General features: G+C 44.1%; 1 protein-coding gene across 3 annotated transcripts; it reads right to left on the bottom strand.

The window, feature by feature from the left end:
- Positions 1-3,486: 3,486 nt before the first annotated feature.
- LOC110137826 (zinc finger protein 211-like) lies at positions 3,487-11,360 on the bottom strand. Of its 3 annotated transcripts, XM_070450260.1 has the most exons (4): positions 11,115-11,360; positions 10,311-10,725; positions 9,099-9,225; positions 3,487-7,121 (listed from the first exon to the last, which is right to left on the bottom strand). In XM_070450260.1, exons 2-4 carry the CDS (start codon positions 10,338-10,340, stop codon positions 5,731-5,733), a joined length of 1,548 nt encoding a protein of 515 aa, XP_070306361.1. In that variant the 5' UTR covers positions 10,341-10,725; positions 11,115-11,360; the 3' UTR covers positions 3,487-5,730. The 3 variants fall into 3 exon arrangements, with proteins under 3 accessions (XP_070306361.1, XP_020750142.2, XP_020750141.2); XM_020894483.2 differs by having other exon boundaries at positions 10,311-11,360; XM_020894482.2 differs by lacking the exon at positions 10,311-10,725.

The raw sequence follows: 11,360 nt of genomic DNA, 5'->3' as shown, positions 1-11,360 counted from the left end.
TTCAGCATCAATCCTTCCAGTGAATATTCAGGGTTCATTTCCTTTAGGATTGACTGGTTTGATCTTGCAGTCCAAAGGACTCCCTCCCAAGAGTCTTCTGATTGATCCCAAGTGTATGCCCAAGTACCCAAGCATCAAGGAGAGGAGTGCTGTCCTTGAGTACTGTGACTTTGGCAAGAGACAGGACCAAGGCCACCTCTTCCTGCAAGTGTTCCCACTCTGTCATGTATCAAGGCCTTGCTGTTGCACTGTTTACTGGGTATTGTGTTGCTTAATAACCGAGAAAATAAGGTAACTGGGTACAGAGTGTCACAGGTTCAGGTCCTGTGAAAGCCTTCCTTTATGAGAGGGTTGAGTAAGCATCCAGCAGTTGTTGCTCACATGGCATGTCGTGACATTGAAACAGACAACACTTGGTACCAGAAGACCCTGGGTAGCTTACTGCCATCATGGGCCCAGAGACTGCAGAGCATAGTAGGTGTGTGCAGAGCTTTGACCAAGGAGTCTCCAGGAGGTAGCAAAATAAGTGCCTGTTAGGGACTTTCCTCACGGTCCAATGGTTAAGACTCCATGTACCCAATGCAGGAAGTGCAGGTTTGATCCCTCGTCGAAGGAACGAAGATCCTGCATGCTGTGTGGCACAGCCAGAAAAAAGTATCTGTTGAATGGCTGGCCATCTGAACTGACTAGGATTTTTTCTTATAAAGGCCCCAAAGTGGGATGATCTTTGAGTGACTGCATAAATAAGCCTTAGTCATCAATGCAGAATATCTTGCCTCTAAAAGTCAGAAAGATCCAATAGGTTTGGCCCCTCTGAAACTGATGGAAGCTGACAAAATCAGAAGTTGCCCTTTAACCACATCAGCAATAGAGTAGCCCATACAAATACTGGATGGAGCTAAGAAACTTACTGTGCTGGCATGACACTGAAATGTGTGGGGCCATAGCCCATCAGTTGTCTGTAAGCACAACGATGAATGTATGTCTTGGAAAAGTGTCTTGCAAATCCCCTCACAAGGGTATGTCATCAATGAAGCTCCATAATTGGGTGCCTGAGCACAGATGGGTCCAATAATGTTCTTGTTCAGTGAGGTTGTATGTGATACCTGAACCTTTGAGGTATCCCATGGGAAACTAAGTAAAGGTGTATTGTACTGAGTTCCTGTGTAGGTGAAGAAGAGGGTCTTGAAATAGGCATATGAAGATTGAATAGCACGTTCATTTCAATTATGAGTGAGCTATAGGGATCTCAGTGGATGGAACCAGGATATCAATAAGTCACCATGAGATGCTGTTCCTCCTAGGACACTTAATATCTATGATAGTGTCTCAGATGTAAAAATTGGTTACTTATCACTTCAAGTTAATGAACATGATTTGTATGTTAAACATATATTTTTTAAAAAATGCAATCTTGGCTCTGTTGGGTCCTGTTGTGGCACACAGGATCTTCCTTGGGGCATTCAGGCTCCAGAGCACATGTGGGCTCTAGTTTGCAGCACTATAGTTGAGGTGGGCAGGGGTGTAGTTTCGCCATGGCATGTAGGATCTTAGTTCCCCTCCCATGAATTGAACCTACATCCTCTACATTGAAGGCAGTTTCTAACCATAGGCCACCAGGAAAGTCCCAACATATCTTTTTGATACATCTTCAAAATTATTTCTGGCCTGTTTTCTCATTTAATTAATTATTACTATTTTGCAGACTAGTTATTTCCTGTTCATGTACATACATGTGAAAGTGTTACGTCACTCAGTTCTGTCCAACTCTGTGACCCTATGGACTATAGCCTGCCAAGCTTCTCTATCCATGGAATTCTCCAGGCAAGAATAGATATGAAGATAAATTTAACACAAACAGTTTCCAATCCACTTGTATAAATCTGGAAGGAAACATTTATGGCTGTAGATCCTTCCAGAAACATTCAGATTCACTTAATTACATACATCTTTTCTTTTACATATATCTTTTCTCACTCTATCGATCTGACCTCCTGGTTATCAGATCAAACTCCTGTTTGATTCATTCCCATACTGCTGTTTTAGCCCCTACCAGATGCCTGCAAAAATTGGTGGTTTGGTGATTAAGACTCCATGTTCCCAAAGCAGGGGTCACAGTGTGGTCAGGAAAAAAAGTCTAACCCTGTAACTGAATAATGGGCAGCTCTTTTCCCAAAACTTTAGTGGACATGTTGTTATAGAATGTATGAAATATGGAACCTGAAATGTGACAGAAAAACAGTCCTAGTTTAATTGTACTGGATAACTACAAATTAGGGGATAAAATTTGCTTCTCTTAAATACAGATGATAATACTGAGAATGCTAGAGCATAACAAACTGTAAGTATGCTCCGTTTTCAAATTTATTGAAATTCCCAAACACAGAGCTCTAATCATTATAAATTATGATTTACTCATGAATTTTCTGTCAACAAAGAGCAAAGACACAAACTTCCAGAGCATTCACACTGAAGAGTATAGTTTTGACTCCAAAATAAACTGCCAGAAACTGCATCTCAATTTTTTTAATTAATTAATTTTATTTGGTGGTGCTTGGTCTTAGTTGTGGCATATGGGATCTAGTTCCCTGTTCAGGGATTGAATCTGGGTCCCCTACATTGGAAGCATGGCATCCCAGCCCCTGGACCACCAGGGAAATCCCTGCATTTCGATTTTTAATTAATGTGCATTCTTTTGATCTTTTCTGAGGAAAACATCCTCAAAGTTCAGTTGTTGCCCCCCCCCCCAAGAATTGCCTTTATTTTAAATATCTTTCTTGCTCTGTTTATTTTTTAAAGCACTGAAGTATTTAAATTGACTGAGTAAGGGCATTATAGATTATCTTTTGTTTCCAATGAAAATATTGATTTTCTGGGTAAAAGTTATGTATTAAAACATAAAAAGGTACATCCTAAATACATGCATTCTGTATGTTCAGTCAGGTATACCTTATGTGTGTGTTCAGTTGTATCTAACTGTTTACAAGCCCCCGGATGGTAGCCTGCCAGGCTTCTCTGCCCATGGGATTTTTCAGGCAAGAGTACTGGAGTGGGTTGCCATTTCCTCCACCCAGGGGTTACACCTTACACAAATGTTCAGAACTTGTACCTTCATAGTAAGTTTACTATGTTTTTTGGGGAGGGATGGTTAAAATATTTAAGTTGAAGGATAATTGCTTTATGGTGTTGTGTTAGATTCTGCTGTGACCAAGTTTCATTATCATTTGTTGCTACTGGATCAGTATGATTGAGTTGGAATGATGTACCTCTATCAACTTTTCCCAACTCCATGTTCAGTGACACCATGTTGTTAGTTTGAAAATGGCCATGCTAAGAATATTTGTATTCGGAAAACTGGAAAACACTACAGACCTGGGCTTTGTTATATTATTGAAAGTATAGATTTTAAAATATGTGGATAGTGCAGATTAAATTTAAACTACATGGTATATGGGGTAATTACACTGTATATAGCACACACAAAAATTGAGGATAAAAAGGAGCTATTTATTTGTTAATGAAAAGAAAAATAGGTGAAAGATATGAACAGATATTTTACCAAGACATACAGATGGCAAATAAACCATGTGGAAAAAGAAAGATCAACATTATGATTCCTTAGGGAGATGTAATTAAAACAACTACTTCCTTAAATTCAAAATTTAAGGAAATTCAAAAGACTGACCATACCAAGTATTGGCCAGAATGTGGAAGCATTTTACATGCTCCTGGTGGGTATGTAAAAACAATCTATAAATGTAGATCATAGTTTGTCAGTTTTACAAGTCAAACATTTACCTATTCTATGACTCAGGCTTGATACTTTGAATTACTAACACAGTATAAGTGAAAATCCATCCATACATACAGAATTACATATAAATGTTCTAGCACCTTTATTTACAATAACCCACAATAGAAATAACCCAAGTGACCATAACCAGATGAATGGGTGAACAAACAATGTAACTATAGAAAAGATACTACTCAGCAATAAAGAATGAACTACTTATATATTATCACTTAAGAATCTCAAAATATTTAGATTCTGCACTTCAAATAGGTACACTATATCATATGTCAAGTACACCTGAATAAAAATTTACAAAATGACTCAAAAGAAAAATCTAGGTCTGTCACAGTTTTTAGGAAATCAGATCTTGAGAAATCCCTAGTGGTCCAGTGGCTAGGAATTGGCACTTTCACTGCCATGGCCCAGGGTTCAGTCATTGGTGAGGGAACTATGATCCTGGAAGCCTCAAAGAACAACCAAAACCAAAATGAAAAATCCTCAGGTCTCGCAATCCTATATTGCCTCTCTTTTCTGATGACCTTGGAGAAGCACCCTTGTCTTAGTGGCAGCAAATACTGATGAGAATAGATCTCTTCCCACCTGAGTTAACAGGAATGCTGGCTGATCACAGAGCCACAGTGTGGATGAAGGGATCTTTCTGTTTGTTTCTCTGCTTCTGTGGCAATGGCCTTTGGCTGAACATTCTAGATGTTCAGGCATCTGTGCACACTGATACTGCACAGTCACAGTCACTGGAGCATCTGCTGATGCGATGTTAGGACACAGTTCACCTACTTCACTGCAATCTCCTCCGCTCCAGGGTTACTTGATGAACATGGTTCGCTCTAGCCCTGCAGTCTTACAGTGGAACTATCTAGTGAATTCTGGGGATCAGGGCATGTGGTTCTTTCATAGGTTCTTTCATTCTTTCATAATGCTGAGCAGTGAATGATTATTCACTGTGAAAAACAATTCATGTCTCCAGAAGCACTGGAGGTTGTCACAACTTCATGGCTCCTCAGATGTTTTCTGAGCCCACAAAAAAACCTGATACACAGTCCACAAATCAGGACCCCAAAGCCTTGCAGTCTTTCTGAGGAGACCTTGAACAACAATGTATTTACATTAGGCCAAAATCACAGAGTTACATTCTTCAATCATACTGATGTGAGGCACACAAAGGACAGGACCCCCATGAAAGCTGTGCCATCATTAATGCTGGTAGAGCCCAATTTTCTTCCTATCACCTCATATAAAGTGAATAGAACCCCCAGACCAAAGAGGGCTGGAACATTAACGCCTTTATCATTGCAAAGTGCAAAGGAATACAAGGCATGCAGTTCTCAGCTTGGTGAATTGGAGGCTGGGAAAATCAGAGGTGTCACCAGAAACTAACATGTCCCTGAAAGTACAGTCCCTGCTGGCAAGTCACCAACAGAACTGAAACTGGGTCCACTGGGCCCAAATTGAGTGAGGTCCATGCCCTACTTTCGAAATGAGAAAGGAATGAGGATGCCATAAGAGCTAAGACTACTCATTACTTCCCTCCACATAAAGGGATGGGACAGAAGTCAGCTTCCCTGAGCATGTTGGGAGGTAACTTCCACACTGTGTGAACCTGCCAGGTGATAGAAATGAAACTGGCCGTGACATAAAGCTGGAAAGGGCCTGGCAGGTAATTGAGCCACAAGGGAAGCCCCTAATAAAGTAAAGCACAGCTTCTTAAAGATTCCTACATACCTGGAACTTACGGGGAATCTCACCAGTGTAGATTTTCAGATGCATTAGATGGCTCAGTCACAACTTCTCCAGTGTAAATATACTGGAAGGAAACTGCACATCCCAGCATATCTAAGGCCTTTCACTGGTGTGACACTTGTGGGGTTGACTGAGGTCATATTTGTAGCTGAAAAGTTTTTTTCCAACATTCACGGTACTCAGGACCTTTTCCCAGTGTGAACTCTCTGGTGCTGAATGAGGCTGGAACTTTGGCTAAATGATTTCCCACATTCCCCACACTCATAAGGCCTTTCTCCAGTGTGAACTCTCAGGTGTTTAACAAGGTTAGATTTACAGCTAAATGATTTCCCACATTCACTGCACTCAACAGGCCTTTCTCCAGTGTGAACCCTCCAGTGATTCTTGAGGTTGGAGCTATGGCTAAATGATTTTCCGCAGTCCCCACACTCATAAGGCCTTTCTCCTGTGTGGACTTTCCGATGTGAGCTAAAGCTAGAGCTTTGCTTAAAGGATTTTCCGCATTTACTGCACTCATAAGGCCTCTCTCCAGTATGAAGTCTTCTGTGGTGAATGAGGCTAGAGCTTCGGCTAAATGATTTTCCACATTCACTGCACTGATGAGGCCGCTCTCCAGTGTGAACTCTACGGTGGTAAATGAGGCTAAAGTTTTGGCTAAAAGATTTCCCACATTCACTGCACTCATAAGGCCTTTCTCCAGTGTGAACTCTCTGATGCTGAATGAGATTAGATCTTTGACTAAAAGACTTCCCACATTCCCTGCACTCATAAGGTTTTTCTCCTGTGTGAACTTTCCTATGGCTGTTGAGGCTATAGCTTTGGCTAAAGGATTTCCCACATTCGCTGCATTCATAAGGCCTTTCTCCACTGTGAACTCTCTGGTGTATAATGAAGCTGGAGAGGTAGGTAAACAATTTTCCACATTCATGGCATTCATAAGGCCTTTCTCCACTGTGGACTTTCTGGTGCTGAATGAGGTTACATCTTCGAGTACAGGCTTTTCCACATTTGCTGCACTCATAAAGCCCTTCTCTAGTGAGGACTCGTTGGTCCTCAACAAGTGTGTCTGTGCAGTTGAGGGCTTTGTTGCCTTCTCCCCAGTTCTTATGCTTTTTTCCATTGTAAGAGGTGGCTTCACATTCATTACTATTGTTTGGCTTCTCCTCAGTGTGAATGACATGTTGATGGAAAAATCCTACATTGACTAAGAAATCACTCCCAATCTCCCCATAGACAGTGGGTTTCCCTGACACATGGGTTGTGCAGCTCTTTATAATCAAGGCTGTGTCCACAGAACTTCTGATGGGTATCTCTCCAATGTGTTGCCCCTGGTATTGCTGAAGGTTGGCAGAGATACAGAATCGATTTCCACACATGTATGGTTTCTGCCCAAGATTTGTTTCCTGGTGCTCAGGAAAGTGCAAAATATCTCTCAAGACTGGGCCATACATCTCAAAGGGCTGGCCCTTCTGGAGAGATGAATCTGCCTTGAGAGTCCTGATTTGTGACACTCCTATACAAATGCTTTGTTCAGAAGGTGCTTCCTTATCTTCTACTCCATGCCAACAGCCTGAAATTAAAGAAGTGATGGTGAAGTGCATGTTAACCTTATTGAAAAGAGGCAAAACCATCACAAATGTAACTCAACACATCAAGGGATCAGTTCATGAAATTGCTTTCGGGAAAAGTCACCTTGAGGAAGCAACTGCTGTGCACCACTGGGTCCCTAAGGTCAGGGGATGGTGCAGGTCTCACTAGACACAGGACATGAGGAAAGGCCCAGGGGGAAGGTTTGTGCTATAACCGATTTTTCTGTCAGCGGCTTTTCTTTTTTGTGGCCATGCCACCTGGCATGTGGGATGACAGTTCCCCAAACAGGGGTTGAATCAGCGCCCTCTGCAGTGCAACCATGGAGTCTTAACTACTGGACCACTGAGAAAGATCTGTCAATAGATTTTAGCAGGATTTTATCTGCTGATGACAGGTGATGCTGTGTAAAAGTCCAGTCCACTCCCAGAAAAATCCAACTGGAACAAAGGTAACAGTATTTAAGGATTATTAGATACCTGCACACTTTAGAACACTACAAAGTCTGAGTAGAGAACAGTGTGAGGAATGAGTGAGGTAAGCAGTGTAGAGAGGTAGAGAGTAGCTCTCAGCTGGAATCAGAATAGAAATGGTGAGTCAGCAAAGTGTCAAGACTTGAGAAGGGAAAGGAGTGAGGTGTGGCTACTGGCAGTGGAACCAATACAGAAGTAAAACAGGATAGATTCCTGGTATGATTTCAACCAAGACCTGAAGTCATGTCCTCTGTCAACTTCTATTGATCTGGGTCAGGCCTGCTCTGAGCCCATCTTGTTGAGAATGGAGTCATGTCCATCCTGTGAAGCTCAGAGGACTTTTTCATAGCCCCACCTGAAGATCTGCATGTACCCAAGAGAACTAAAATCATAAGGGAATGACAGGACAAGTCAGTAGTCAAAACAGGCCCAGACAACGCAGCACACAGGAGACCACCAGAAAGCTATTTAAATATTACCAAAAAATTCCTAAGGCCATTCCTGAAGAGAAGATACACAGTAGTAAGAACCAGGAATCTGACTTTCCTTCTGGAAAACTACACCAGTAAAATTAGTCTAATGCAACTCTTTTGCAATGCTCAACTGCTTTAATTTTGTCCCTTTCAGCTCTTAGCATGGTAATAGTATTCATCCTTCCACTCGCTACCTCTGAGCCCTTGGGGTGGGGACCTTGTACATGTTCCAAGTATAGCTTCTAGGAGTCAGGATGGGCAATAAGGAGTCTGTCCTCAAAGTGTCAGAAATACTCCAAGACCAGAAACAAGAAAATGATGCGAGCTTCTACCACTAGTATTCATCGTAGTATTGGAAGTTCTACATGGAGCCTTAAGAAAACAGACAAAAGGCATCCACAGCTCATGAAATTGTAAAGACTGCACGACAAAACTTCTAGAATAAATGAATTAAGCAAATGAAGAGGATACAAATTAAATAACTGTGGGAATTCCCTGGTGGTCCAGTGGTAGAGACATGGGTTCATGCTGCGGTTGGGGAACTAAGATGTTAAAGGCAGCAGTGTGACCAAAAAAAAGAAACTGGTAAATGTTTTGTATACATGCCACAAGTGAAATAAAGCAAAAAGAACCCTAATTAAGGGTCTGTCAATAACATTTGTCTAAGCAGTGACTATGTAAGTGACTACACTTCCAGCACAGTCAGAAACAAATGTGAGCTATAAGAAAGAAGGGTGCTATACTAGGGTGCTATGGTGCTGAGAGTCACCCAGCGAGGCAGAGGGCAAGACATGGGGGTCCATTAGGCTGACAAAACAACAGTGATACCAAACCCTTCCCTAGGAGGCTTTGGGGCAGTAGGTGCTGTGGTGAAGCAGATGAGAAGGAGGCGAGCACTCAGCCCAGCCCTTGTAAACACAGCAGAAATCCAGGCAACTAGGGACACACCTGCCCCTGGAGAAAAGAGATGCACAGAGCTTGGCCCAGGGCACAGGGGCAGGTGGAAGAGCTTACCCAGTGAGGATGTAAGTGCAAAGTTCTCCAGCATCACATCGTGGTACAGGCATCTCTGAGCCTCATCAAGGAGAGCCCATTCCTCCCAGGAGAAGTACACAGCCACATCCTCAAAGGTCACACTGCCCTGCCAGGATACAGACAGAAGAGACCATCAACTGCCTCACTCCTGAAGACCCACAATCCACCTCCTCGCACATCTACCCCATCTCCATCTTCCTCCTAAGAGCTCAGAAAAGATTCTGGACCTTGGTACCATAGCTGTCTGCTCTCTCCTCACTCTCCCACTAACCGCTCTGTTCACGCTGCTGTCCACTCTGCAACCAGTGGAGCCTGTAAAGACCCAGAAGAAATCACCTCCCTCATCTGATCCACACCTCCCAATGCCTCCAGAATAGATGTCCGACTTCACAGGCAGTCACTCCAGGTCTGACTGCTGCTCCCCACACCCAGTTTATTCTTGCCAGGACGGAAGGAGACCTGCAATTCCCTGAACCAGCTTAGTCTCACCTCCAAGCACTTCCTGTTTTTGTGACAAGCTTCCACATCTCTTTCCATTGGTGGCCTGAAATGGGAACCCTTTCATATAACACTTAAGACTGGACTCAGGACTGAGCTAGGATTCTCCAAGGTCTGCACACCCAAGGTCTGGGAAAATGCCAGGTGACAAGTTTCAATAACAACCCTAATTTGGAGAAAATTAGAAGGCTTCCCTGGTGGCTCAGATAGTAAAGGATCTCCCTCAGATGCAGGAGACCTGGGTTCGATCTCCAGGTCAGGAAGATCCCCTACAGAAGGGAATGGCATCCACTCCAGTATTCTTGCCTGGAGAATCCATGGACAGAGGAGCCTAGCGTGCTATAGCCCATGGGGTCGCAAACACGACTGAGCGACTAACACAGGGTTGCGACTAGTGAGGGTAATCTCCCTGCCAGATTAGATTCCAAAAGCACCTCTGCAGCCATAGAAACCTGTGAGAAGTGGTAAGTCTTAGAGGGATGTGATCCTGGCAATTTTCCAGGGACTGAGACCTTCCCTGCACACCTGGGGGCATCTGAACCAGGTTCCCCGAGTGTCTAACCTCTATTGACTCTCAGCAGTTGTGTGTCCCTGGAAGAAAAACCCAAACTACGTCTGCTTCAGTGTCCTCAGCATCCCTACAATTAGTTCTTTCATTGAACAGACTTTGGTGATTTTGCAAACCTAACTTACGTCACGTTTCTTTGCCTCAAAATTTTCCATGGCTCCAAATTTGCTGTATGGCTCAGGAAACTCAAACAGGGGCTCTGTATCAACGTGGAGGGGTGGGATGGGGAGGGAGGTTCAAAGGGAACCAGATATATGTATCAGTTCAATTCAGTTCAGTCGCTCCGTCGTATGACTCTTTGTGACCCCATGGACTGCAGCACGCCAGGTTTCCCTGTCCATCACCAACTCCCGGAGTTTACTCAAACTCATGTCCATTGAGCCGGTGATGCCATCCAACCATCTCATCCTCTGTCGTCCCCTTCTCCTCCCGCCTCCGATCTTTCCCAGCATCAGGGTCTTTTCAAATGAGTCAGTTCTTCACATCAGGTGTATACCTATGGCTGATTCATGTTGAGGTTTGACAGAAAACAGCAAAATTCTGTAAAGCAGTTATCCTCCAATTAAAAAAATAATTAAAAAAAAATTTCCATGGCTTCAAAGGCCTCAAGAAGGAAGGCACAACTCCTCAGTCCGCCACTGCAGGTGCGACAGCATACACACACTGTTCCCAGCAGCCATCAGATGGACCCCAGGTTTCCCGAATTCTCTCGCCTCACTCCGACAGCCACATCGCTGCGCCTGCGCATCCCTCCGCCCATCATCCACTACCAGGCGCCACCATACTGTCTGTCAAACAGAAGGCCCCACCCACCACCGCATCCTGGATACCCGGGCCTGGGCTGCGGGCACGTGAGCAGGCGCCCGGCACTCGGGGCTTTAGCGTCTGTTAGGATGAAGCCTATGAGGGCTGGACGGATCAGCGTTTACCTGAGGCGTGTCCCTCAGAGCCGCCGCCGCCATGGGACTCGGTGAGCGGAGAGGGGCCAGCCGAGCGTCCCGGAAGGACCCGGCACCAACGTCTCGAGGCCGCCCTGCAGGCAACGATGTGCCCGACTGTAGGACCGCCTCTAGTCCCTGGGGACAAAGCCTCTTCTCGCGCCTTCTCTGTCACCTCAACCCCGATCCTTCGGACCTGGAGAACCGCTCGAAGAACCGCTATGAAAACACAGGAAG

Source organism: Odocoileus virginianus, chromosome 20 (assembly GCF_023699985.2).
Source record: "Odocoileus virginianus isolate 20LAN1187 ecotype Illinois chromosome 20, Ovbor_1.2, whole genome shotgun sequence".
In the NCBI taxonomy this organism is placed as follows: Eukaryota; Metazoa; Chordata; class Mammalia; order Artiodactyla; family Cervidae; genus Odocoileus; species Odocoileus virginianus.
Note: the sequence above shows the minus strand (reverse complement) of the source record. Positions and strands in the feature narration are given on the sequence as shown.

Excerpts from the sequence above, each read along its gene's own strand:
- LOC110137826 (XM_020894482.2), bottom strand. The coding sequence starts at position 11,147 with ATGGCGGCGGCGGCTCTGAGGGACACGCCTCAG. Across the intron at positions 9,226-11,114 it reads CTCTGAGGGACACGCCTCAG|GGCAGTGTGACCTTTGAGGA; the intron begins GTAAACGCTGAT and ends GTATCCTGGCAG. Across the intron at positions 7,122-9,098 it reads TGCACTTACATCCTCACTGG|GCTGTTGGCATGGAGTAGAA; the intron begins GTAAGCTCTTCC and ends CTTTAATTTCAG.